The sequence below is a fragment of the Lepus europaeus genome, chromosome 20, assembly GCF_033115175.1.
Source record: "Lepus europaeus isolate LE1 chromosome 20, mLepTim1.pri, whole genome shotgun sequence".
Lineage (NCBI taxonomy): Eukaryota > Metazoa > Chordata > Mammalia > Lagomorpha > Leporidae > Lepus > Lepus europaeus.
Window position 1 is genome coordinate 6,889,929 of NC_084846.1, and position 26,385 is coordinate 6,916,313.

At 70.9% G+C, this 26,385-nt stretch overlaps 1 protein-coding gene and 1 pseudogene across 1 annotated transcript; both read right to left on the reverse strand.

Annotated features, from left to right (window-relative positions):
- Positions 1 to 6,041: 6,041 nt before the first annotated feature.
- Positions 6,042 to 7,283, reverse strand: LOC133750060 (procollagen galactosyltransferase 1-like; annotated as a pseudogene).
- Positions 7,284 to 9,242: 1,959 nt separating this feature from the next.
- Positions 9,243 to 24,316, reverse strand: LOC133750061 (small conductance calcium-activated potassium channel protein 1-like). Its single transcript, XM_062179446.1, has 13 exons — positions 24,165 to 24,316; positions 23,840 to 24,060; positions 22,278 to 22,374; positions 20,831 to 20,978; positions 19,633 to 19,860; positions 16,851 to 17,189; positions 16,103 to 16,198; positions 14,954 to 15,360; positions 13,664 to 13,805; positions 13,390 to 13,500; positions 13,167 to 13,294; positions 10,231 to 10,300; positions 9,243 to 9,467 (listed from the first exon to the last, which is right to left on the reverse strand). Exons 1-13 carry the CDS (start codon positions 24,314 to 24,316, stop codon positions 9,243 to 9,245), a joined length of 2,364 nt encoding a protein of 787 aa, XP_062035430.1.
- Between the last annotated feature and the right edge of the window lie 2,069 nt (positions 24,317 to 26,385).

Here is a 26,385-nt window from a genome sequence, read left to right on the forward strand (position 1 = left end):
CTGCACCCCCGCCCCCCACGGGGCAGGGCTTGCCTCCCCCCCTCCCCGGCACACCCAGTCCTCACAGCGCGGGAGCGTTACTCGCTCTTTGCACCGACAGCCAAGCGGGGGCTTGGGCTGGGGTCGGAGGCCCGGCCGCGGCGCCCCATTGCTGCTATCTCCTTCCCCGGGTGGGGGTCCCGGGCCTGCCCTCCCAACTCCGGCTGCCAGGCGAGACCCCTGCCTCACGCCTTCCTGGGGGCCGGGGGCGCCTGGCGTCGCTGGACCTCCCTCAGAGAGAGAGATCGAGGACTCGGGGATCTGGGGTCGCTGGGCGGACCCTGCCCCCTGCCCAGGGCCCCCGGGCGGGGAAGAACGGGAAGGGACCAGGAATGCTAGGGGTGTGTGTGCGCCTGCGCGCGGGTGCACCTGCGCGTCCGTGTGAGGCGAGGCTGGGCGGCCAGGTACAGTTGCCTCAGTCGCACACTGATCCAGGGCTTGGTCTGGCTTCCTGCCGTGTGGGCGTCCCCTCGGCTCGGGCCGGGTTGAGTGATAGCAGTGTGGACACGGGTTAGAATGCAGGGCCAAGGCGGAGCCTGGATTCTCCGTCCGAGGGACGGGAGTGGGAGCGCAAGTTTGGAATCCTATTTTCCAGAATATTCCTTGGGAGTCTTTTCAGCCAATCCTCCAAGAGCAGGTGTGTGCGTGCGTGAGTGGCGGGTACCCCAAGACTGACCCCGGGACCGAGGAGGGCCAGGGCTTTCCCCGCAGGCCCCAGCAGGTGGACGTGAGCCCAGCCAAGGGCGGGGGAGGGGGACCCCGCTGGATTCCCGCCGGCTTGGGCTCACCCGGTGGGCCCAGGTCCTGCCCACTTCCGGCACGAATCGGCCCGGGTTTCTGCGGCCGAGGGGGCGACACGGAGGGTCGGGGCGGCCCCGCCCGGGGGTGGGGGGGACGGGGAGAGACTCAGGGACAGAGGCCGGAGGACCAGGGACGCCAGGAGGAGGTGCCCCCCGCAGGCCCCGCCCCCGCCCCGTGCCCCGCCCCCATCAGACATGCAAAAAACTCAACACCGAACTAGAAATCCTCTCTCTCTCTCTCTCTCTCTCTCTCTCTCTCTCTCTCTGTCTCTCGGCTGGGATCTCAGCGCCCCCTGTTGCCCCCTCCCCTGCTGCCCGCGCCCGCGCTGTCCCCCCCCCAGCTCGGTGGGGAGGGGCGGGCTGGGCCCCCGACCCCGGCCGCGTCTCCCCTCCTCCCCCACCCCTCCTGAGAATCCCTAAGGACCAAAGTTGTGTTCGCGGGGCTCCTGTTGATTCTTGGCTGCGCCTTTTTATTTTAATTTAAAAGACGGAAGTCAAGGTGACAGGTGGCCAGGGAGACCCCTCGAACGCACCCCCCACGTCCCCTGCCCAGAAGGGGGCCCAGGACCACGCCCCATCCCAGCCAGGGGGCCCAGGACCCCACCCCATCCATACCCACCCCAGGACCCCGCCCTGTCGCCGCCCACTCCACAGGGGCCCGGCCCCGCCCACCCAGCGCCGGCCCCAGTCCCCGGAGGCCTTGCCCTCCGTGCGCCTGCTCCCAGCATGCGGTTGCAGGCGTAAAGTCAAACGTTGTTGGTTTTCTGATTTCGGGGGCTTTTGTTTGCTTGGATTCCGCCCGGGCTGCGCCTGCGCCGTGGCCGCGGGACCCGGCGCGCGGGAACCGCTCATGGGTGCATGGTGTGGACACGTTTTGCACTTCTCTCTCTTTTTGGTCTCTGTAAAAATATTTTATTAAAAGCAGACATTAAAAAAAAAGAAGAAAGGGCCTCGGACCTCTCGCGAACTCCTTCCCGTCTGGGCAAAAAGGAAAAAAATCAAGAAAATCCCCACGGAGCCCGGGCTGCGGGCAGACGCCTCTGCCGGGGAGGGGCGGGGTGGGATTCGAACTTGCGACCCTGGAAGACAAATTCCAGAGGAACACCACAGATTCAACCCGCACCCCGCTGGCCACTCCCCCAAGTGTCCACAGCAGCCAGGGTGGGGCCAGGCCGAAGCCGGGGCCCAGGGCCGCGCGGGGGGTGGGGCGGGAGGGGCGAGCACCCGGTCATCCCGGCTGCCTCCCCGGGTGCCAAGGCCGCCTTTGGGGAGCGAGCCAGCGCAGGGCAGCTAGGTCACTCCTTAACTTCAAATAAATGAATCACTCTTTGAGGGGGCAGGGGGACCGCCCCAGCCGGGGGCTCCGAGGTGGCCCAGGGGCGCCTTCCCACCGCTGGGGTTGATTTCGGCTCCGCAAAGGCCCCGGGATGGGGACCCCGGACCCTGACATCGGGCGGCGGAGCCAGGACGGCGCCTGGGCGGTCAGAGGCCGAGACGGGACAGAGCCAGCGGGCGGGGGCCAGGGCGGCTTCAGAGCCCACGCGGGGGACGGGAGGGGGCAGAGAGAGAGGAGAGAGGTGGGGCCGCCACGCAGGCGGGAACTCCAAGGACACGCCCCCAGCCAGAGGACACGCCCCTACTCAGAGAGCACGCCCCCAGCCAGAGGACACGCCTCTAATCAGAAAACTCGTCCCTACCCAGAGGACACGCCCCTACTCAGAGGGCACGCCCCTACTCAGAAAACACGCCACCAGCCAGGAGGCAGGCCCCCAATCAGAGGACATGCCCCTACTCAGAGGACACGCCCCTACTCAGGGAACACTCCCCCAGCGAGGAGGCAGGCCGCTAGACACACCCCCAGTCAGAGGACATGCCCCAACCAGATGCCACGCCTCTGGCCAGAGGGCCCGCCCAGCAGAGGCCACGCCCCTGACCGGAGGGCCCGCCCCCTCAGAGGCCACGCCCCTGAGCAGAGGCCACGCCCCGGCCCTCTAAGGCCCTCCCGCGGGCCCACCAGGACCCGGTGCGGGTGTGGGGATTTCGAAGCAGGCAGCTGAGGTGACGCGGGTGCCTTGCGGCCCCGCCCCGCAGGGGAGCCAGATGAGCGGCGGGGACAGCTGGGACAGGCTTCCCGTGTTGCGACACTCGGACACGAGACTTTCACTGCGTACAGCCCCGGCCCCCAAAGTTTTGGGAAAAGGAATAGAGACGAGCAGTTCCGGGCCGGTGCTGTGGCACAGTAGGTAAAGGCGCAGCCTGCGGGGCCGGAATCCGCACGGGCACCGGTTTGAGTCCCGGTTGCTCCACTTTTGATCCAGCTCTCTGCTGTGGCTTGGTGGAGGATGGCCCAGGTCCTTGGGCCCCTGCACCTGCGTGGGAGACCCGGATGGAGCTGCTGGCTCCAGCCCTCTCTGTTGCAGACATTTGGGGAGTGACCCAGCGGATGGGTCTCTCTCTCTCTCTCTCTGTCACTGCCTTTCAAATAAATAAGGCACACCGTGTGCGACTCCCTGGACGACACGTGCAGAACAGGCAAATCCCCAGAGATGGGAAGCAGTGGAGTGAGGGGCTGCGAGGGCTGGGGGGGGGGGGGGCAGGGAGACGGCGTGGGGGGGCAGAATGTTCTGGAACTACACCAACGCGGCCGCCGGGCCACATCCTCTGCTGCTTCCCCCAGGGCGTCTCAGCGGGGAGCTGGACCAAAGGCTGAGTGCCCAGGACTTGAACCCGCGCTCTGATGTGGGGTGCCGTTGTCGCTGGCACAGCGCCAGCCCCTTCGGCCTCCACCCCATTTCCACTCCCCTAATCCGAACCCCGGTCCACCTGGGCCTCCAACCGCCAACCCAGCAGGCAGAGTTGCCCCCGGGACCTGGCCTGCGGGCCACCTGGAGGCCTCGGAGCCCGAGACCCAGCCTGCCCCTCCCCTGACTCCGCCCACCAGCCCTCCCGGCAGGTGCACCTGGGCCTCGCCCAGCGGCTTCCCCAGCCAGGCGCACCTGCGGGCGTGGGCGGGCTGGAGAGACTGGAGCTGTCTTCCGACGCCAGCAGCCAGCCTGGGAGCAGCTGCGAAGGGAAAAGCTTTATTTTTTAAAAAAAAACCAAACTTATTTTACTTATTTGAGAGACTGAGTTACAGAGAGAGAGGTCTTCCACCTGCTGGTCCACTCCCCAGATGCCCGTATCCGGATCTCCCGTGGCCCCGGCTGCTGTGGTGAACCAGCAGATGGAAGGAAGATCTCTCTCCTTCCACGAACATAGTCTTTCAAATAAATAAATGTTTTCTAAAGATGTATTTTAAGCAATAGGTGGTTTTATCTCAAGTTTGTGAAATAAGTGTGTTTAAAAAAAAAAAAAAAGCAATTGCAGGCTGCCAGAGTTCGTGGAAGACAATGAAATATGTATATGCGAGGCCGGCTTCCCATAGGGGTGCTGGTTCAAGTCCTGGCTGCTCCACTTCCGGTCCAGCTCTCTGCTGTAGCTTGGAAAAGCAGTGGAGGATGGCCCAAGTCCTTGAGCCCCTGCACCCGCGTGGGGGACCCGGATGGAGCTCCTGGCTCCTGGCTTCGGATCAGCGCAGCTCCGGCCGTTGCAGCCGTTTGGGGAGCAGATGGAGGACCCCCGTCCTGTAACTCTGTCTTTCAAATAAGATAAATAAATTTGTCATAAATGTGTAGAAGCTGGAAGTCAGCAGCTTGGAGGGTCGGAAAGCGGCTGCACTGAATGGTTGAGAGCCGGGGTCTCCGTTTGCTTTCCTGGGCTCCATTCTCACATTTCCCGCTCTGACCATGGCCACCGTCCAGTCCGATGGCAGTGGCCACGACCCCTCGCAGCCTCCGGGGATTGGACCCTGACGACACACAGGGCTGTCTGGGGCTAGCAATGCCGCCCCCCGCCGCCAGGGGGCGGCTCTGCAGCGCCGCTGGCTTCTCTCCTACGGGCGCTGTCGGCTCGTGGCGCCCCCTGCAGGGCTCTCCCCCAGCTGCATCGCATTTCCTCCCCTTCCCGGGGCTCACGCCCTGGACACGCCACAGCCCCCCTCCTGGGGTGTTTTGGGGGAACCCACACCAGGACAGCCTTCTCCTCGTTCAGGTCATTGGACACCCCTCCCGTTGGCCCCACAAGGCAGAGCGGGCTCTGCGGTAGCCCCAGTTACATGGAGGGACGTTTATGGGGTGCGCGGGGACCTGGAACCCCGTGCAGCCCGCGGTGAGGGGCGAGGGGTGGAGAGGGGGCTTTGGCAGCCACGCAGACCACAGACTTTGGTTAAAACCAACCAGAAACATTTAATAAAAAAATAAGCAAGTTATCCAGGTCTGCCCAGCACACCGAGGTCTCCCAGAGCGGGTGGAGGCCGGGGCGTCGGGTCTGGGCTGGGCCCCTCGGACACGCGGGCCGCGGCAGAGGCCGGCACGGAGGCACCGCGCCAAGCAGGCAGGGGCCACACCTGAGACCAGGGCGGGACAAGGGAGACCCGGCCTCCTGCCCCACCCCAGGCCCCCCTCTGGCGCGGGCCCGCGGATGCCCCCTGCAGGGGAACAGCGACTCTCGGTGGGCACACAGCTCAGCTTGGGGAGGAGGGGGGGGCCCGTGAGGCCTGGCACACAGGGGGAGCCCAGGACATCCGGGGAGCCACCGCGCCCCTTTCCCCAACCCAGCACTGGGCGTGCAGCCCGGCGAGCAGGTGCCGATACTGGGGGACACCGGCCCCCGCCTCTGTGTCCCCGCGGCTCGCGACAGTGCTGGCGCGCAACAGGCACCTTGCTGTGCTCCAACCCGAGTGCCTCGTTCAGATCCGGCACACAGCAGGCGCTCAATCCATGCGCGAGTGTGCTGAGCACGCGTGGGTGCTCGAAAGCTTCAGGAAGTGAATGTAACCGCCCAGAGGCCCGCAGGGTGCCCTGCGGGGCAGCCACTCGCAAACCCTGGGCATGAGGTCATTCAAGTAAAGCGCTCGGGCCCAGGGCCAGCGCTGCGCCCCTCCTTTGAATCCCGGTACACACAGGCGCCTAATGATTGCAGCTTGGCCCCGCCCAGCCCCCCCATGCTAAGCCCAGTCCCTGGTACACAGTAGGCGCTCCATTCATGCTGCCTGCGTGCAAGTGACTGCGTGGAGAGCCGTGTGCGGCCCGGCCCGGGGGGCAGCAGGTGGCCCCGCCGGATGCGGACGCCCCTGGGGGGGCAGCAGGTGGCCCCGCCCGGATGCGGACGTCCCGGGGGGCAGCAGGTGGCCCTGCTGGACGCGGAGGCCCCGGCCGGCGCCCTCACAGCTCGTCCCGGGCGGCGCTGTCCAGCGGGGACTGCAGCACGTCCGAGTTCTTGGCCTCGCGGCTCAGCGCCTGCTGCTCCCGCATCTTCTGGGACTTGGCGCGGTCCCAGTCGGTCTTCACGTGCTCATTGTTCCACACCACCGAGGTCTCCGTGCGCTCACGTAGCCGTCGTCCCCCGTGTAGTGCGTGGGGTACACGAGCAGCGGCTCCACGGAGAAGGCGCGCAGGTCGCGGCGCGAGAAGTGGGCCTTGTACTCGGACCTGAGGGGGAGGGGCGGCAGTGAGTCGGGGGGTGGGGCAGTGAGTTGGGGCGGGGCAGTGAAGTCGGAGTCAGATGTGGGGACAGGGGCGGGGCAGTGAGTGGGGGCAGGGACAGAGGGAGCAGCCACTGTGCAGGCGCAACAGAGCTCAGGGAGGCAGAAGGGGCGGGCCCCCGATGTGGGCGGGGCCGGCATGGGGAGGAGGTGGAGATGCCCAGGGCCTGCCCCCCCCACCGCCGTCACAAGCCCCTCACACTGGGTGCTTGTCGAACATGACGGGCAGGAACTCGTCCACGGGCAGCATCTTGGAGAGCGGCTGGGCGGCCAGCAGCTTGCGGGCGCCTTGCAGGAGATGACGTAGGCGAGGGTCCAGTAGGAGTAGTCGGCCTCCACCAGGTTCCTCACGCGGGGCACGGCCTTCTCGGGCTGCTCCACCTGCATCCGCTTACGGCCCACATAGCTGTGGCGTGAGACCGGGGCCGGGGACGTGAGCCCGGGACCCGGGGTGGGTGCCGCTTTGGTGCGCGCAGCAGCCACACGAGGCAGGTCTATAGCCAGGAGCTCTGGCCCCACCCCCACACTCAGGCCACGCCCATAGACTGCCAGCTCCGATCTCCCCCACGTCCCAGCTCCAGGAGCCCCAGTCAGGCCTGCAGGCTTCGCACCGGGTCTCTGGATTCCCGTCACCCCTACAGGGCACCGGCCCACAGGCCACGCCCCTGACGGTGCTCACAGGCCAGGGGACCCCGTGAGCCCTCTGCCCAGCTCCTGAGAGTTTGTGATGATACTCTAGGTCACGGCTGTGCCCCGGCCACGCCCCCATGTCTGACCACACCCCCCAGAGGCGGGGCTTCATGCTCAAGCCCCAGACCAAGCCTCTTGTCCGGGCCACACCCCTAGGTCCCACCATTGGCCATGGCCACACCCCCAGGGCCCCTATTCTTGGCTTCAGCCAAACCCCAGGTCTCTCCTCCTGGTCTGGGACACACTTCCAGGTCCTATCTTGGCCCCAGCCACACCCCTAGGTCCCACCTCTTGGCCCTGACCACGCCCCCAGGTCCCACTTCTTGACCCTGCTCATGCCTCTTGGTCCTGACCAAGCCCCCAACGTTCCACCTCATAGTCCAGGCCACGTCCCCAGGCCCCACCTCCTGGCCCCAGCCATGACCCCTGGACACGGCCACGCCCCAGGTCCCTCCTCCTGGCCAAGCCACGCCCTTAAGTCCCACCCCCTGCCCCGGCCACGCCCCAGGTCCCTCCTCCTGGCCCCAGCCACACCTCCAGGCCCAGGTCACGGCCAGGGTACTGCCAATGACATCCGAGGGGCGTGGCTCCCCAGGCCCGGGATAGAAGGACCACACCCCCGTCGCGGACTTCGGGGCCCAGGCCTAACGTCGCCTTGCTTATCAGCGGCACGGGGCCATGCAGACGGGACGGGACTCGGGGCACAGCCACACCCCCGGGAGCCTGCCTCAGTCCCCCCCCCCCCCCGTAAACTCTCACAGGCTGTGCGGGACGCGGGCGCCCTCTGGTGGCCGCCGGCTGCGTTGCTGCTCCACCACGCCTCCCTACCTGGGCCCCCGGCTGAGCAACACAGAGGCCGACCCCCCGCCCGTGGCCCCGGGACCCCCAAAGGGGGGCGGACATGAACAGACAAAGCCACGCTCAGCCCGCAACGAGGGGTGGAGCAAACCCAGGCGGGCGACCTGGAGGAGGGGCCCGGGGAGCGAGACCCTTCCCTGGGGTGTGCGCACGCATGCTGGGGGGGCCGCTGATGGGCCCATTCCACAGCTGAGCCCCTGGAGCCCTCGCCCAGCCGACACCGCGGCTCCTCCAGCTCCACCCAGGGTGAGTGTCGCGGGTCATGGCGCCCCTGACTCGTTCCGGCCCCAGCACAGCGCCCGCTGGCTCTGCGGTTTCCGCCAGGGATGGGGGGGGTCCCAGGGTGCGGGGCGGGGGGCCATGGGCGGTCGGGGTGACCGGGGCGACGCCCCCGGGGTCCCCTTGCTCTGAGACGGGGGTCGCCGCACTTTCTGAGTCAGGGGGAGGCCTGCGTGGCGGAGTGGGTATCTCCGGTCGGTCCCAGGGTCGCGTGGTCGGTGGAGATGGCGTGGACGCCCACGCTGCGCACCTCCAGCCAGCGCGCCCGGCCCACCGCACCGCCTCCCGGGTGCCCTCCAGCGTTTCCCTACGCGCCTCCGCCATCGGACTGGGCCAGGCCGCCTCCCCAGGGCGCAGAGCAGGGGGCTGGGTGGGGGCGCAGCTGCGGGGCGCCTGGGGCGACCCTGTCCTCCGCCGAGCCCACCTCCAGCCCGGGGGCGGGGCCAGGGCTCCTCCGGCCCCGCCCCTTCCAGCTCCTCCAAACTTCAGCCCCGCCCACACCCCCATCTCCCAAGCCACGCCCCCCCGGCCAGATCCACAACGCCCAGGCCCAGGAGGGGCTCCGCCAGCACCCACACCTGCCCCCGCCCGGCTCCAGCACCCCGAGCCTGGGCCGGGCGCTCCCCGCGGGCCCCAGCTTCCCGGAGATGGGGAATCCTGCGCCCCCGCCCCTCCCGGCAATCCCAGCCCCGCCCCCTCCCGGGTTCCGATGACGTCAGGCGCCCCCCGCGCGGCCCCGCGGCCCCTGACGGCCAGGCCAGGACAGAGACCTGGGGGTCCCGGCTTTATTCAAACTCACGAGGACCCCGCTCCCTCCCATTGTCCCGCGCCCGCCAGGGGCCCGGTGGGGGCAGAGTCCGGGCGGCGCGGCCAGGCCCCGAGCCCCTCAGCTTCGGCTTCTTGAACCCCAAGAGGCGCCGCTGCACGGGCCAGGGGGCGGCGTGGAGGAGGCGGCCACACGATGGCCAAGATTCCGGTGTCCGGCGGCGGGGGCGTCACCCGCAGTCCGAAGCGGCCACGGGCGGCCACGCGCACAGGGGGCTGCGGGCTCCGGGGCGCGGCCGGGGCAGCGGGCGCACGGCTTGGGCGATGAGGCCGGGCAGCGTCCGCAGGGAGGCGCCCAGCGCGTCCAGCCGGCGCTCCAGGGCCCGCAGCCGGGCGTCCAGCTCCTCGTGCTGGGCGTGCAGCTGGGACAGCAGGTCGAACATGACGCCCTGGGTCTGCGGGACAGAGAGGCCGGGGGCAGCGGGGACAACGGCGGGCAGGCAGCACCCGCTGACCGCTGCTGAGCCCCGGGGCAGGCGGATGGGGCCGGAGTGGCCCCCGGTGGGGGGGTGGCGGGCGTTCCCGTCCACGGCGGAGGGGTCAGGGGTCAGAGAGCCCTGGAGAGCTGACCGGACCACAGACCCGGATCCCGCACTGGGCGGGGGGCGCGCCCCGCACCTGCGCGGCCTCCCGCAGCCCGGCTACCTGGGTGCACGGCGCCACTCCGGCCACCAGGTGGCGCGCGAACACCGCCCCGCGGAGCGGACCGCAGGGACCCGCGGCTCTGGGGGAGCCGAGTGGGGGGCGGGGAGGCGCCCCCGCCCACAGCCTGCGCGCCTCCTCCTGGGCCGTCCGTCACGCAGTCAGGCCCAGCCCACCCTGGCGGGGCCCCAGGACTTGGGCCATCTCCCACTGCTTTCCCAGGTGCACGCGCAGGGAGCTGGGCGCCGGGACTGGAACCCGGGGTGCTGGCCCCAAGCCTGACCTAAGACTGCGCGCGCAGGCGGCTGCAGCTTCCCGGGAGACGGCTCACTGCGGAGGCCGTGCTGGGAATTCCGTCCCGCTAGCCCGCCAAGGGTGCGCTCTCTCTAAATCTCCCGACTTGCATAGGAGTTAGTTTAAACGGAGAAGCCTTGGCCATTGAAAAGTGTGGCAGCGACTGGCCACAGGGGGCGCAGGGGGCCGCCCGTCCGCCGCCCGCAGCCCCGGCCCACTCACCTTGGCCAGGTCGGCCAGCGTCGTGGCCTGCGCGTTCAGTTTCCCCTGCTCGATCTTCACGCTGCGCAGCCTGGGGAGACCGTGGGGGGTTGGCACAGTCGGGGGGGGTGGCTTTCATGCACCCCCCAGGACATGCACGGTGGGGGGGTCTGCAGCCTGGGGTTGGACGCCCCCCAGCCCCCCGGGACCCGCCAAGCCTCCCCAGGGTCGGTTACTTACTTCTGAGCCCTGGTACCCGGCGGAGCAGGGGGAAAAAAAAAAATCACAAAGCAAGTTGAACCGGGGCAGGTGGAGGGCGCTCGCCCCGCCCTGCCCGCCGCGCAGGCGCACATGGCCCCCAGGGCTGGGCTGGGCGGGGGGGGGGGGGACGCCTGGCCGAGCGTTCAGGGACGCCCCGGGCCTGGGTCCTCGGTCCCGGCCTCAGCACTCTTGGTGCGTGGACATCGGCCCGCCTGTCCGTCCCTGCTGCCCACCACGGCCCCCGGGGGCCCGGCGTGGACGCAATCGGCCACCCGCCCATGCCTGCGGAAGCAGGTGCGCAGAGCCAGCCCCACTCCCCTCAGGACTGGGCGCGGGCCCATGGGGAGCTTGGGGTTGAAAGGCATGGTGGCCGGCGCTGCGGCACCCACATCCCATGGGGCGCGGTTCGCGTCCCGGCTGCTCCACTTCCGATCCAGCTCTCTGCTATGGCCTGGGAAAGCAGTGGAAGATGGGCCAGGTCCTTGGGCCCCTGCACCCACGTGGGTGACCCGGATGGAGTTCCTGGCTCCTGGCTCCGGATCAGCACAGCTCTGGCTGTTTTGGCCACTTGGGGAGTGACCCAGCAGATGGAGGACCTCTCTCTCTGTCTCTGTCTATCAAATAAATAAATACATCTTTTTATAGAAATCGAGGGTGGAATTGGACACAGACTGGAGGAGGCCTGGAGCTGTTGGGGCCAGAAGCGAGAGCAAGAGAGAGAGCGAGACAGAGAGGAGAGCCCACACCCACTGCAGGTTTACTCCCCAGATGCGGGCAGTGGCCGGGCTGGGCCAGGCTGAAGCCAGGAACAGCTGCATCCAGGTCTCCCGGGCCTTGTGCCGACGCCACTGCCCCTGGTGACCAGCAGCAGTCGCACCGGAAGCGGCGCAGATGGGACTCGAACCCAGGCCCAGGCAGCGTATTAGTGACTGTGGGGGCCCCGGAGCTCTCGGCGCCCCGCCCCCACCCACCACCCCCAGGCCCGACCCCCGCCAGCTGCCCGGCTGGGCGGGGGTCACCATGGTCACTTCCAGGGGCCAAGAGGGAGAGCGAGCACCACCCCCAGGCAGGGGGACACAGGAGTCCACGGGCCCCGACCCCCACTTCTGCTCCCAACAAAGAATCTTCTAGAAGTTTCCTGGAGCAGGGCCCGGTCTGGCTCCCACGCGTGGTCACGGTGACGTCACGTCCCGAGCAGACCAATCAGTGATCAGTGATCCCAGTAGGCACCCACCTCCTGCCAGCGCCCTGGGCCCCGCCCCCACACGGACCCAGGTCAGAGTCCAGGTTCCTGGGGCCAGAACCAGTGCTCAGGACATCTCTGCCCCACTTCTGTCCGCTGGTTCACCCCCCAGATGGCCGCGATGGCCGGGGCTGCGCCGATCCAGAGCCAGGAGCTCCATCCAGGTCTCCCATGCAGGTGCAGGGGCCCAAGGACCTGGCCCATCTTCCACTGCTTTCCCAGGCCATAGCAGAGAGCTGGACCTGAAGTGAAGCAGCTGGGACTTGAACCGGCGCCCACAAGGCCATATGCAGGCGGCAGCCCCAAGGGAGGTGGAGCCCAGGGGTAGACGGGCCTAGAAAAAGGCGGGGCCCAGGGGATGCAGGGCCTAAAGGGAGGTGTGACCCAGGGGAGGCGGAGCCCAGGAGCAAGCTGGGCCTAGACAGAGACAGGGCCTGGACAGAGGCGGGGCCAAGGGGAGGCGGGGCATAGAACCCAGAGGGGGCAGGGCCTAGATGGAGGTGGGGTGGGGAGGGAGAGGTGGGGCCAGAGGGGGCGGGGTGCAGATGGAGGGGGCGTGGCCAAGACGGAGGCGGGGTTTGGAGGGGAGCAGCCATCTCCCTGCGTGCAATGTGCCCCCCTGCTCTGTTCGCCGGGTCGGGGCCGGTACAAAGCTGCAGCGCCAGGTGCTTCTGCCCCCAAATTGACCCATTTCCAGCCCGGTTTTCGTGGTCCCCATGGGAGGCCCCGCGTGCTGAGACCGACCAGCCGGACAGCCGCCTCGCAGGTCAGGACACCGCCTGGGAGCCTGCACCCCCCACCAGACCCTGGGCCTTCCCCCCGATAGAGGTGAGGAGGCCACAGTGAGGGCCCCGCGGGAGACCCGGGTGGAGCCCGGCTCCCGGCTTTGGATCGCGCAGCGCCGGCCATCGCGGCCATCTGGGGGTGAGCCAGCGGACGGAAGACCCCCCCCCAACTCTTTCGGATAAATAAATAAATAAATCTCAAATAAGCAGTCCCGACCTTGCCGGTTCTGGAGCCAGCGCGCCCGGCCCGGCCTCGCCCCGGGGGCTGCCTCCCAGGACCCTGGGGAGCCCCCTGCCTGGGTCCCCAGGGCGCAGCTGAGCCTGGGACCCGGTTCAGGTCACGCTAGGGCCGGCCAGCAGCAGAGCCCAGACCCGGACGCCAGCCCGAGCCCCTCTGGGTGATCTTCCGGGTGGCCAACGGGAAGAGGGGAAGCGGCTCTGGTCCGAGGCCGGCGTCGCGGCTCCCGGGGGCGTCTGCCCACCCTGGGTCTTGTGTCTGCCACGTCCTGCCGCGCCCCGCCCCGGCCCGCTCACCCTGAGTCTTGCACCTGCCAAGGCCCCGCCCACCCTGGGTCCCTGCACCTGCCCAGGCCCCGCCCACCCTGGGGCCTGTGCCCGCCCTGCCCCGCCCCGCCCCACAGGGAGGCGGCCGGGAGCCGCGGACTTACTGATGGATGGCTTGAAGGAACTTACGCTGGTGTCTGCGCACGCGGGCAGGGTCCGGCCTCCGCGCCAGCCTGCTGTGCTTGTAGATGAGCCAGGTCTCCCTGAGCACGTTGGCGGCGGCGTTCTTCACCTGCGTGCGAGGGTTCTGGAAGGTTCTGGAAGGTCCCGGAAAGGCGGCTCCGCCAGCCCTCCAGCCGCGCCCCGCCCCGCCCCGCCCCGTCGTACCCGCTTCGTGAGCTGAGTGTCCATCATGAAGTTGTGCACGTGCTTCTCGGCCTTCGTCAGCTCCAGCTTCCGGGCCACCACGGCCACCACGAGCGCCGTGCAGCCGGCCCCCTGTGCGCACGGCAATGCCCGCCTCAGAGCCGCCGCCTCCGGGCAGCCCGCCTTGATTCCACCCGCCACAGCCCCGGAGCCGCCTCCCAGCCAGTGCCGTAAACAAGCGCGGCCTGAGGGGGCGGGGGCCGGGGCGGAGTAGGCCGCACGCAGGGGGCCATACCATGATGCCAGTGAACAGGCACACGCCCTTCCCACAGTACGTGTGCGGCACCAGGTCCCCGTAGCCGATGGACAGGAAGGTGATGGAGATGAGCCACATGGCCCCCAGGAAGCTGCTGGTCACCTCCTGCTTGTCGTGGTACCTGCGGGGAGGAGGAGGGGAGGGGAGGGGTGGGGTCAGGGCACCCCCCCCAGCCTGCATCACACACCCTCAGGCAGGGCCCGGGCAGGTGCAGGCCCCAGGGTGGGCGGGGCTCGGGCAGGCACAGGTCCCAGGGTGGGCGGGGCTAGGGCAGGTGCACCCACCCCCTGTTCCCCTCCCACAGCCAGACAGAAGTGGCGGGGGGAGGGGGGGAAGGTTGTGGGGGTGAGGCTTCAGGGCGGGGACCAGGCATGGGAGAGGGTGACCCAAGGGTCGCCCCAGGACTTGAAAGCTGAGCCAGTCCGCAACCCAGGTCCGAGCATTGCCTGGGGGAGGGGCGCCCTGGGTGAAGCCAACGGGTCCGGCACAGGTGCCCAGCCAGCCCCCTGCTGTGGCCTGGGGGCGGCAGGGGCAGCCCCGTGCCTGGGCCCTGCATGCGCGGGGGAGACCCGGATGGAGCTCCTGGACCAGGGCTCCGGCCGGCCCAGCCCCAGGCACGAGGCAGTGTAGGCCAGGCCATTGCTTCCGGAGCCCCGTCTGCGCCGCCCCGGCTCATCAGAAGGGGGCGCCATCAGAAACACAGCAGTTGGGACTCGAACCCGCACCCACAGGGGAGGCAGGTGCGCCACACCGGGAGCTTCCTAAGCATCCAGGGCGCAGGGCCAAGGTCTCGGGACGCGACTGCGGGCCAAGGTGGGGCCAGGGCCCTGGCTGGGGGCTGAGGGCTCACGGGGCAGCCCTGAGCTCCGCCCCCAACCCTGGAGACCCCATGCGGCTGTTCGGGACCCCCTCTGGGGTCAGTTTGGGTCGGGACCACCAGGGCAGCACAGGGCCGGAGAACGGGTGGGCAGAGGAAGCTCTCGGCCAGGGCAGACAGGGTGGGCAGAGGGAGCACCGCAGATCAGGTGTTGGGGTCGCTGTCGCCCAGGGCATGGACCACCCGCGTCCGTCCACCCTGGGCTCCAGGGCCAGGCCCCTCTCCCACCCCGGACCCGCCGCCCAGGAGCCCAAGTGAGGCGATGGCGCCAGCAGTGGACAGCGGGGCCGCCCTGGGGGTCTGCCATCCTGGGGGCGGGGCCCTGTCCCGGGGGCGGGGCCGAGGTCCTGGGGGCGGGGCCCTGTCTGCACGCGGGACGACCCTGCGCGCACCTCTCGCACACGCGCACTGTCCAGGCGGCGATGACCCAGGACGAGACGCTGCACACGAGCAGCACGGTGCCTGGGCACAGGGTCATGAGCGTCTTGAGCACGAAGCGCGCGTTGAACGTGACCTTGCCGAGCGCGCCCAGGCTGCGGCCCGAGGCGTCCGTGAAGGCCCTGCTGTGCAGCAGCAGCACGCGGCCCAGCAGGTAGAGGCGCAGGAACATGGGCACGGACAGCAGCGCGTCCACGTCCGCCTCGGCGCGCGACAGGGCCAGGCGCGCCGCCCAGCGCAGCCGGGAGTGGCCGGGCGGCGGGTGCACGGCGCACACGGCCAGCTCCAGCGAGATGAGCAGCACACGCCGCCGCGTCAAGGCGAGCCGCCAGTCGTCCGCGCCGGTGTCCACGAGGAACAGCTGCGGGGAGGCGGGGCCGGTCCTGGACACGCCCCCTGGCCCCGTCCCGGCCCTACCAGGGCCCAGCCCACCCCCGCCAGACCGCCCCCTCCCCGGCCAGGCCCCGCCCCCAACCAGGCCAGGCCTTGCCCCCAGCCCCTCGGGAACCAGGAATGGAGAAGGGGCGGGCTCTGAGCCTTAGCCCCGCCCCCATGCCAGGTCTGGGAACGCAGGCAGGGGCACGGAGCGGGCGCTGGGGAAGGGGCTGGGCAGCCCCCCTGCCGGCCCAGGAGTGACCTTGACCTTGGGGCCCAGCCTCCAGCGCTCTTGCCCCAAATCTACCCCAAGCAGTGGACATGCTGGGCCACCAGGGGACGCTGCGCGGAGCTCCAGCCTAGGGGTCCTCAAGGTCAGGTCAGAGGCCAGAGGTCAGCAGCTGGGTCTGCCAAGCTCGCCAGGCCCTGAGCCGGGCGCTCACAGCCCCACCCTGGCCTTGGTGCCCCCTCCCCCCCTACTGCTCCCCCAGCAAACAGAACTCTGCAGCCGCCACCTTTCAAAAGTTGGGGTGCAGCCCAGCAGGAACAAGAGCCCCTGCTGACCCTCCCCGCTCGCCCCAGACCCCGCCATACTCAGTCCTTGCTGCCCCAGGGCCTTTGCACAGGACCCCGGCGCCACCCTCCAGGCTCCATCAGCGGACACCGCTGTGCAGACGATCCCCGGGGGACTCGGCGCGCCTGGGGGGCAGAGGCAGGCGGGCGCTCACCTGGATCTCACGCGCGTGGTACAGGACCACCAGGCCCAGCAGGATGATGGTGGACAGGCTGATGAGGCATTTGAGTGCAAAGGAATACAGCGACTCCTGCGCCGAGAGAGGGGCTTGGGAGGGGGCGGTGCGGCCCGGGAGCAGGGCTGACCCGGACCCCAGGGCATGCAGTCTGCCAAGCGGCTCTGCTCCTGGACCCCCACAGAGCCCTGGCTGCCCGCGGGCGGGGTTCCGGGAGCGACGCCCCGGCCTGGGCTGCCCGCGAGGTGGGAAAGCGCCACGACGCACCCAGGCACAGCACTCCACAATTTACAGGGCTTGGTCTGTCCCTGGAAGTCCAGGGGGTTCAAGGCCTGGCCTCGCTGGGGCTCAGCACTTCCGTGTGCAGTGCCGGCCCCGCCCTCCCCGTCTCTCTGTCCTCATGACACTGGGTGGCAAGAGGGGACTACAGCCGGGTTCAGGAACCCCAGGCCTTCTCTGGGGCTCCCCCGCAGTCCTGGGGTGCGGGCCGCCCTGCGTGCTCGGGGGCACATCCCTGGGAGCCCTGGCCAAGCCCCTTCCGGCCCCGCCCCAAGCCACGCCCCTGCATCACTGGCCCCGCCCCTGCCGGCCCTGCCCCATCAGGCCGCACCCCCGCCAACCCCAGCCTATCAGGGCTTCCCGGGGCGCCAGCCACGCCCCCGCCGGCAGCACCCTCTGCCATCCCTGGCCCCTGCCAGGCCCCGCCCCCTCCGCCGGCCCCGCCCACCTTGGAGTACACGCCCCAGGACAGCTCGGTCTCGGTGACCATGGCCACGATGCCGAACATGCCGAAGATGAGCGCGTAGTCGCTCAGCCGCTTCCGCTTCTCGAAGAGCGCCCGGCGGTGGCCCAGGCGGTGGCCCGCGGCCGGCGGCCTCCCCGCTCGCGCGCCGTCGTCCTCGTCCTCGCCCTCGCCCTCGGCCTCGCCCTCCTGCCGCTGCCCCCGGCCGGCCTCGGGGTCCGGGGCGTCGCTGCCCAGCGGCCGCCCCGCGCTGCCATTGTGGCTGTGGCCGTTCATGGCGACCTGGGCGCCCGCATGGCTCGGCGGCGGCACGGCGGTGCTGACCTGCGGGGACACGCGGGGGCGGGGCTGTGGTCCGTGCAGGACGCGGGCGGACAAGACCCGGCCCAAGACCAAGACCGCCACAACCCCTGGCTGCAGCCAGGAAGGCCCAGGGCCCGCGCCCACCGCCCCGCTCCCCCCTGCACGCCCAGGAGGCCCCTGGGGCGGCGCCCACCGCCCCGCTCCCCCCTGCACGCCCAGGAGAGCCCAGGGGCCGGCGCCCACCTCCCCACTCCCCCCTGCACGCCCAGCCCCTGCCCCTGGGCCTTTGCACGGGCTGTGCCCACCGCCAGAGCACCCTCCCAACAGGCGGCGGACTCTGGGGACGGAACGCACCTGTAGGTGGGCTGGGGAGTTGGGGGTTCAGCCCCCTGCAACTGAGTGCCCCCACCAAGCCCCTGGGCCTAGGTTCCGTCCCCAAGGGCCTGAGCACACCTGTGCCGGCTCGGGGTGGAGCCTGAGCCCTGGAGACTCCTGGCCTGGCCTGGGCGGACCCGTGAGTGTCAGCCCGGTTGTGGGAGGGGAGGGCGCACAGAGCCCCGCCACGTAGGACCCCGCAGCCCCCACCATCCGGCGGCTCGGCTTCTGGGCCGGCGCCCTGCGCATGCACACCCCAGCAGGCCACCATGCTGACCCCCCGCCCCCGCCGCGCACGTGGGGGACCCGGATGGAGCCCCGGCCACAGCCGTTTGGGAACCCATGCGTTCATGGTTTTGTCTGTCTGTCTGTCTGTCTGTCTCCCTAACTCCGCCTCAAATACGTGCGTCTAACACAATACAATATCTCATCTCAGACAAGGGAGGCCCCGCACCCCCAGGGTCCCCGAGCAGGGGTCCCGGCGCCTGGCCAGGAAGTGGGCGAAAGTCCCACGGGTGGGCCGGGCACGCGAGGCAGGGGCGGCCCTGCCCCTGGAGAGAGGCCAGGCCGGCAGGCACGGGGGGTGCACACAGGCGGACGCCCCCAGCCCCACTGCAGGCACCAGACCCCGCCAGGATGAACTCCGGAGTCTGGGGACGGGGTGGCCTTGGCCACCACACTTCACGGGGCCGCTTGGTGCCCTGAGTGTGTCTGCAGCCACTGAGGGGGCACAGGGATTATTCCTTCTGCGGCTGGGGGACCTCCTGGGTCTCAGAACACGCCCCCACCCCCATCTGCCACAGACCGGGCCGTGGCCTCCTGCGAGCATGCGCACCCCGGGACCCGAGCATGGCGGAGACCCGGATGCAGCTCCCAGCTCCCGGCCCAGCAGGCCACAGGCTTCTGGGGGAGCGAACCAGCGGGCAGACGACCTCTCTCTCTGTAAGTCTTGAATAACTCAAGAGGGGGCGGCGGCCCCCCAGAGGCCCCCTCCTCTTTCCAGACACCTTTTCCCTTCCCCCACGGCCATCTGGGCCTGTGGTGCTTGGGGGATTCCGGGGAACCCCGGCAGAGCTGTGCCTGTCCGTCAAAGGCTATTTTCCTGAGCCCCTGGAAGACCAGGGGCTCACCAGTCCCTACATACCCGCAGCCAGGAGCTCTCTAACCCAGGACTTGCACCTGGGTGACAGGCAGGTGCACCACCAGCTGCGCCATCAGCCCCGCCTCCCAGGCTGTGTACCTGCGGGATGCTGGAGACAGGAGCCGGCGCTGGGACTTGAACCTGGGCCACTCAGTGTGGTGTGCACCTGCCCCGCGGGCGCTCCTAGTGGCCGCCTCCGCGAGCTGCCCTAGGGCACCCTGGCCAGGACTTTCCGCACCAGTACCGCCCCCAGGGGACCCTTGTGCAGACCATGGGGGGGGGGGCAAAGTGACAGAGGAGCTGCAGGTGCCCCTACAGGGTCCCAGAAGTCCCCGCCCCTTTCTGGGCTGCGACTTTACCGGGTCCTCCCGGCTGAGACCCAGCGCAGGTGTCAGAGGCGGACCCAGCCGGGACAGAACCTCCCCCCGCCCCGACCCCCGGACAGAGCAGGAGCGTCCAGGCCCAGAGGGCCTTCAGGGCAGGGGCCAGCACCATCCCCGAGGCCCCCCGACACGCTACGTGCCCAGGCTCCGTGGCCCATCCTCATCTCCGCCCCAGGCACGCGTGGCTCAGCGCCACCGCCCCTCAGCCCAGGACACCCTGGGCTGGTCGGGGGCACAGCAGGTGGGGGACCTGCTCGAGCGCTGGCCCGGGAGTCAGGGGAGTGGAAGCCCCACCTCCCATCCCCAAGCCTCCCCCACCTCCAGCCGCATCTGTGGAGTTTGGGGCTCACAGCGCTGCCCCCACCCCGCCAGAGATCGCGCCCCAAGTCTTCACTCACTCGGGCGCTGCGCGCACGCTCGTTCCCGGCTCCGCGTCCCCGGACCCCACCGACTCTCCGTCCTGGCCCCGGACCCACCTCGCGGCCGCCTCCAGGAAGCGCCCCCCGCCGCGTCGGGCGCCCCAGAGAGGCAGACCCCGGCCCCTCTGACTCCCCGCGCCCCGTACCTGCTGCGGACCGCGGCGGGCGCACGCGGCTGGCGGCGAGAGGGTCCCGCGCGGCCGCGGACCCGCAGGAGCCGGCCGGGGCCGGGGCCGGGGCCGGGGCCGCGGCCGGTGCGGGCGGCAGCGGGAGGGCGCGGGGCCCGGGGGCGGCGGGGCCGGGGGCGGCGGCAGCGGGCGCATTCCCCGCCGCCCAGAGCACGGGCCCGGCCGGGGGGCGAGCGCCCGCCCCAGCTGGGAGAGGAGGGGGCGGTGCGACGCGAGCGGCGCCGCCGATTGGCCCGGCCCTGGTGGCCCCGCCCCCGACGACCCCGCAAGCCCCGCCCCTATTTAAAGATCCCGCGTTCCCGGGCGCCCCCTGCACCCCCGCCAGCGCGCCGCGGATCTTCCAAGTCGGCCTCTCACCCCCGCGAGGCAGAGGGGCCCTTGGCCTAACGCCCTCGGGCCCTGGCAGTCACCCCCTCCCCAAAATGGGGTCCGCAGCCTCCAGCCGCCTGTGAACCTTTGGGGGCACAGGGGACGCCTTCGCCAAGTGACCCGGTGACCCAGAAGCCGTCACGTGCTGTTTGCGCCTTGTGGGGGCGCGGGACGTCTGCCTGGGGGCGGGGCCTGGAGCCGCGTGTGGGGGACACTGGGGGGGGGTCTGCTGGGGACGGGCCTGCTCCCATAGAGCCCCTGACACCTGCGCCCCAGCTGGCGGCCAGCAGGAGCCCTGGGGGCGGGGGTCCCCGAGACAGGGCTCCCTCCCCCCCCCGCACCCAGGAGGGCCTGGGACAGCTCACTCGTTCCTGGACAATGGTGGGGGGAGCTGGGGGACCTGGAGGCAGAGCCCCCCCTCCCGTCCCCCTCTGTGTGTGTCCCTGTCCCCTGCTTAGGGACCCCTGGTCGGCCCGGTGTTCCCGGGCGCTCAGCTGGAATGAATGAATGAATGAGCAAGGCCCGGCTGCCGGGGCAGGGGCTGCAGAGGCCGCGCCGGGCATCCGACGGGACCCCAACTTCCTGCCCCTGGGGAGCGCGACCCTCGTCCACCTGTGCCCGCCAGGCCGGGCCACCCGAGGGTGGCCGGGGAACAGACGCCTGGACACAGGGGGCCTGCTCGGGGCAGGGGGCGACCCCAGGAACCGCAGGGGCACAGCGGGGGCGGGCCAACGCAAGCCCCATCCCCTGCACAGCGCAGCTGCCCATCCAAGATCTGGCCTCTCACCCTCTCCCCGCCCTGGCTGGACCCCCCGGGATCCGTGTGGGGGTGGCGGGGACTCCCAGGCCCCAGGGCCGTGAGGGCTGCGCTCACCCCTGTCTGGCTCACCGACCACCTGGCCCCTTCGGTGAGCTCCGCGCTGGGCACGCAGAGGCTGCCGGGAAGGCGGTGGGGGCGGGCTGTGTGCACACGCAAAGGCCCTGGGGTAGGATTCAGGAGGGTGTGTTGGAGGGAGCCGCGGGAGGCCAAGGGGGTAGGGGTCCGCCAGCAGGGAGCAAGCCCCCCTACCCCGGGCTCCTGGAAAGGGCAGGGGCCTGGGAGTCATTCTCGCAGCATTTATGGAGCACCTCATGTATACGGCGTGGAGACAAAGCCCTCAAGGTTGTAGGCCAGAGGCAGCAGCTATGAACTGTGGGGGGGGGGGGCAGGGGCGGGGCCTCGGCGGCCGCCCAGGAAACACAGGCAGAGAGCTCCCAGGCCCCTCGGTCCGTGCCCACGCGTGGGACCCCTGGTGCGACCCCCTCATCCTGCGGCGGCCGTGCCGACTTCCGGTCGCCCCAGGACTCGGGGCCGATCCCATTTGCAGCCTTTGCCACGCGGGTAAAGGAGCAGGGGGCGGGGCGGGCCCTAGGTGCAGACCCCTGCCCCCGCCGCTCCAGACCCCCGCGCCCCACGCATGCGCACCCCGGGCAGCAGCGGCCAGGGCCCCCGCCGCCCATGCGGAAGACCCGGATGGAGCAGGCAGGCACCAGGGTGAGGGGGCAGGCATAGTGAGGCCGGGAGGACCCTTCCCAGTGGCCCTGAAGACTTGCGACCCGGGCCCCAGCGACAGCGCCAGGCATACAGCAGGTGCTCAATACGTGCCTGTCCGCAGCCGCTCCCGGCCTCCCTGGGCCTGGCTCCTGGCGCAGCCCTGCCCACTCCCTCAGCCCAGGCCGCGGCCCGTCCCAGCACCATTGCAGCCTCCACTCCGGCCTCTCCCTCTATCACCCCTGCCCTCCCCGCCCACCCCCACCCCAGGCCGCCTGGGCCGTGAGGTCCTGGCTTCTCCCCCCCATCGCTCCCCCAGTCTCGCTCAGCCTGCACCAGCCACAGCTCCTCCCACCGAGGTCGCTCCTGCCCCAGGGCCTTTGCACACGCTGTCCCCACTGCCGGCTATGCTATGCCCGCCACCTCTCACTGCTGACCACGGACATCTGGGTTCACAGGGGAAAGATGCCAGTGGATTTCGCTCAGCGCAGCCTTCTCCCCCCAAGGAGCCGGGACTTGGAGGCTTGGGGGGGGGGGTCAAGGCCCTGCCCCACTCTGCCTGTGCGCCATGGGTGGGGGCTCCCACAGCCTCCGAGCGGCGTCGCGGGCTGAGACGCCCCAGCCCGGCAGCACCTTCGCCGACTCCCCGACTTCTGCCACTGCCCCGCCACCCAGAGCTGATGGGAGCCTGGGAACGACTCACCCCGAGGTGCAGGGGTCTCCTGGCCAAGCCGCTGCTGTGGGCCGGGTCACCGCCGGGCTGCCAGGGGCCGCAGCCGCGGGGCCCTCGTCCTGGCGACCTGGACAGAAAGGGACAGGGTGGGCAGGAGGCGGGGCGCAGGCCCGGGAGCACCGGGAGGAGCCCACAGACCTGCCGCCCCTCCCGCACCCCAGGACCCCTCCCCTCCTCGGGGCCCCTCCACCGCCCTCTCCGCGACAGCGGGGCGAGGGGCTGGCTTGGGTTCCCCCAGGAGGACAAAACCCACAAGTCCTGCCTGGAGGAGGCGGCCTGAAATCGGGGCCGGAGAGGCGGTGCCAGGTGCCTGGAACCAGGCGGGCGAGGGCTCCTACTCAAAGAAGCCCCTGCGGGCCTCGTGGGGTGGGGGTGGGGGGTCGTGGTGGTGGGAGGGGAGGAGGGAGGCGCTTGCAGGAGGGTGAGGGTCTGAACAGGGCTGACGGCGCAACTTGGAGTCAGGGCTTTCCCGCCCTCCCAGTTCCAGGAGGATCCCCCCACCCCGGCCGGAGCCCTGCTCCCCCCTCTCGGAGTTAAGCGCAGGGAGCAGAGACCCCCAGAGCAGCCCGTGCAGCAGGGGCCTTGGGCTTTGTGGGTGCCTGGCCAGCTGGGTGACCTTGGGCGAGTGGTCACCGTCTCTGGCCTCCCGGGCCAGCGCGGGGCGGGGGCTCCAGTGCGCGGGAGGCGGCGGGTGCGGGGCTCCCGTGCTGGGTCGGGGGCAGCTGAGGAAGGCGCCGGCCTGGGGGCCCGGGGTTCTTCCCTGGAAGCGGGGTCCACGCGGCCCCAGACCCAGGAGCCCCGCCCTCCTTTGCGGGGTACAGGGGGGGGCTGGGGTCTGTAGCAGAGACCCCGGGGCTAGGCCTTGGAGAAAAAAGAAAACACACGCTCACGCGCACTCACGCACACACACGCGCGCACACACAAAGCCCCGGGGGACGCTCCCGCTGCCCGCAGCTCCCCTTCGGACGGCCCCGCGCAGCCGAGCCGAAGGGACCCCCGCGCCGGCCCACACTCACCGGTCTCCGTAGCCGCGGGAGGCCCCCCGCGCCTGGCCCGCGCGCACCGAGCCCAGTGCACCGCCGGGCAAGGGCGTGCGAGGCGGGAGGGTGTGCGCGCGCCGCCGCAGAGCTGACCCCCGCCCCGCCGCCCCGGGCCCCGCCCCGCCGCCCGGGGAGGGGGCGCCGACCCGGAGCAGGGGGCGCGCGTGCCAGCGAGGGAGTGGGGGAGGGAGGGGGCGGCCCCGGCGCGAGCCCCCTGCCCCGCACGCAGCGCCCGGAGCCGCCAGGGGCAGGGAACCCCCGGCCGGGTCTCGCCCGAGCCCACTCCCCCCACCCCGGCGATCGCTCGAAGACCGCGGGCGGTCACTTCACAGCCGGGCAAACTGAGGCCCAGGCGAGGCGGGACCCCTGGCCGGGGCCCAGCGCCCCAGGGACACAGCTCACCACTGCCCTGCTCGGTCCGGATGCCCCCGCCCCCCTCCCCGGTCCCCAGGGAAGAACCCGCCCAGAACCGAACAATGACGCCCCCCTCACCTCGCGCTGGCCTTGGGAGCTGGGAGGTCGTGGGGGGGGGGTCCCCGCAGGCTCGGGTGGCCGCCTTGGCCGCCAGCTTCCGGCAAGGCCGGCGCGCAGACCCCAGGAAACTTCTGCTTCCACCGTGAGGCGGCGGGGACCCTCCTCCCCCCGCGCGGCGGACCCCCGAGCCGCGAAGGTCACGGCCAGACGGGAACCGCGCGGGCTCCCGGGTGCGGGCCCTGGGGGATGCGCAGGGGAACCACCCCCGCCCCGCTCATGGCGGTGACCTTGGCCGCGCGCAAGCCCCCTGGGCCGAGCCTCAGTTTCTCTCCAGCGAATGGACCGCGCCCCTTCCTCCTCCGGGCGTCTCAGCCCGGCCACGGGCTCCTGCTCGGGCCGCCCCTCCCCCAAGAGCGCGGCGCGCCCACCCACCTTCTGCGGCAGTCCGGGGCCGGGGGATTCCCTCCTGGAAGCGGGGCCGCCCGCAGCCGTCATCGTGGGTTTTCTGCCCACCCCCCTCCTCCTCCCAGAGATTCTAAAAATAGCGCTCCCCCTCCCCAGTCCCCCAGCCCGGGGCCTCGCGCGCCGCTCGGCAAACGCGGGGGCCGGGATTCCGCGGCGCGGGTGGGGCTGGGGGAGGCGGCGGGCGGGGGGAGGCCGGGAGCGAGCGCACCCCCCGCCCATTGTGTGTGTGCGTGCGTGTGTGTGTGTGTGTGTGTGTGTGTGTGAGAGAGAGAGAGAGAGAGAGAGAGAGAGAGACGCTCAGAGCGGGCGGCCAGTCCGACCGTGACCGTGTGTGAAACCCGGGGGCGAACAAAGGGGCTGGGAGCTGGGTTGGGGGCCGGAGCTGAGGCTTCCGCGTCTGCGTCGTGGAGGCCCGTAGCGGCCGGACCCGGGGCTCCCCCTGCCCCTCGGCTGGTCCTGCGGAGCCTCTGACCCCGCGCCCCCCAGTGCCGCAGCGCCTCCTGGCCCGAGCCGCCTCTGCACCCACGGATGGTGTCCTCACCCCAGGGACTGCGCCGGGCCCGTCCCGCAGCCCCGCCCACCCCGCGCGGGCTCCCTGGGCACACCCAGCCCCGACCCTCGACACCACGCAGGCCCCTTGGCACACCCAGCGCCTCCCAGCCCCGACCCTGACCCGCGCAGGCTCCCTGTGCTCACCCAGCCCCGACCCCGCAGGGCCCTCCTGGGCACACCCAGCCCCTCCCAGCCTCTGAGCCCCCAGTGGCCTCCCTGGCACACCCAGCCCCTCCCAGCCTCTGAGCCCCCAGCGGCCTCCCTGGGCACACCCAGCCCCTCCCAGCCTCTGAGCCCCCAGCGGCCTCCCTGGCACACCCAGCCCCGACCCCCAACCCGGCACGGCCTCCCTGGCACACCCAGCCCCGACCCCCGACCCGGCACGGCCTCCCTGGCACACCCAGCCCCGACCCCCGACCCGGCACGGCCTCCCCGGCACACCCAGCCTCTCCCAGACTCTGAGCCGCCGCCTCTGCTGTTCCCACCCTGGCTCCCCCACCCCAGGGCCCAGCGTCCCCAGGAGCAGTGTCCAAGGTCACCTCCTGCGGCCTTGCCCGGCTCAGCTCCAGCACCTCCTGCCCCACCCAGAATGAGGGGCCGGGGACCCGGCACCCCCACCACCCACTCCCAGGGGCTCCCCCGCCCCACAAGCCCTGGGAGGAGCTGCAGACCAGCCACAGGCAGGCCAGGAGAGCCCCCGGGTCATGTCGAGGCGGGGTCCCCTGCTGCGGCAGGTGCGCGGGGTGTCCAGCCGCGGACGGCGGCGAGGCCTCGTGTGCCCTTTGGGGCTCATTTCCCCGTGGTTTCCATGAGCTTTGCGTTAACGTTTTATTATCTCCCACTTGTTCCAACCATGAGGATAAAGAGGAACAAGAGACAGAGGGGCCCCCACGCCCTCCCGCACCCCAGGGTCCCCGCGCGGCGAGAGCCGGCTCCGTGAGGTGCTGAGCACCTACTAGGCGCGGGGCGCTCAGGATCCCGGACAGCCCGGCGGGGTGCGGCTTCTGCAGGGCGCGGAGGTGCGCGCGGGGCGCCGCTCGCCCAGAGGTGCCTTTGGGGTTTCAGGGAGAAGTGCGGGGACGCCCCGGGTGGGAGGGCGCTCGGGGGGGGGGCGTGGACGAGGGGACAGCGCGGGCGGGGGGACATCGGACCCCAGGGCGGGCCAGGCCCTAGCGGGAAGCGGACTTCGTGCCCTGGACGCCCCCGTCCCCCGCCGGTGATGTCTTACTAAAACGTCCTCCTCAAACCGGGAGACTGGGCTGGCAGCCCCCACCCCATAGGCCGAGCCGTTTGCTGGAGGAGACGCGGAGGCTCCAGGCGCCCCCGCCCCCCGCCCCGCACCCAGCACGCGGGAAGCCCCCGCGCACGCGCACAGCCGCCCGGCTTCCCCGCCGCCCCCGCACTGAGGCCCGCGCGCCCGGTTGCCAAGGAGACGGCGGGGGCGGGAATCTCGGGGAGACCCCGCGCCGGTTTAAGCCGGTTTTCCCGCCCCGCCCCCAGTGCGCACTGCGGCGCAGAGGATTCCCCGGCCCCCCGGGGCGCGCTCG

What these genes read in the sequence shown, in the direction of transcription:
- LOC133750061 (XM_062179446.1), bottom strand. Translation starts at nt 24,316, where the DNA reads ATGACGGCTGCGGGCGGCCCCGCTTCCAGGAGGGAATCCCCCGGCCCC. An exon ending in CCCGCCGCGGTCCGCAGCAG is followed by an intron (nt 17,190 to 19,632) that starts GTACGGGGCGCG and finishes GTGTCCCCGCAG; the next exon opens with GTCAGCACCGCCGTGCCGCC. An exon ending in ACCACGCGCGTGAGATCCAG is followed by an intron (nt 15,361 to 16,102) that starts GTGAGCGCCCGC and finishes GCCTCCCCGCAG; the next exon opens with CTGTTCCTCGTGGACACCGG.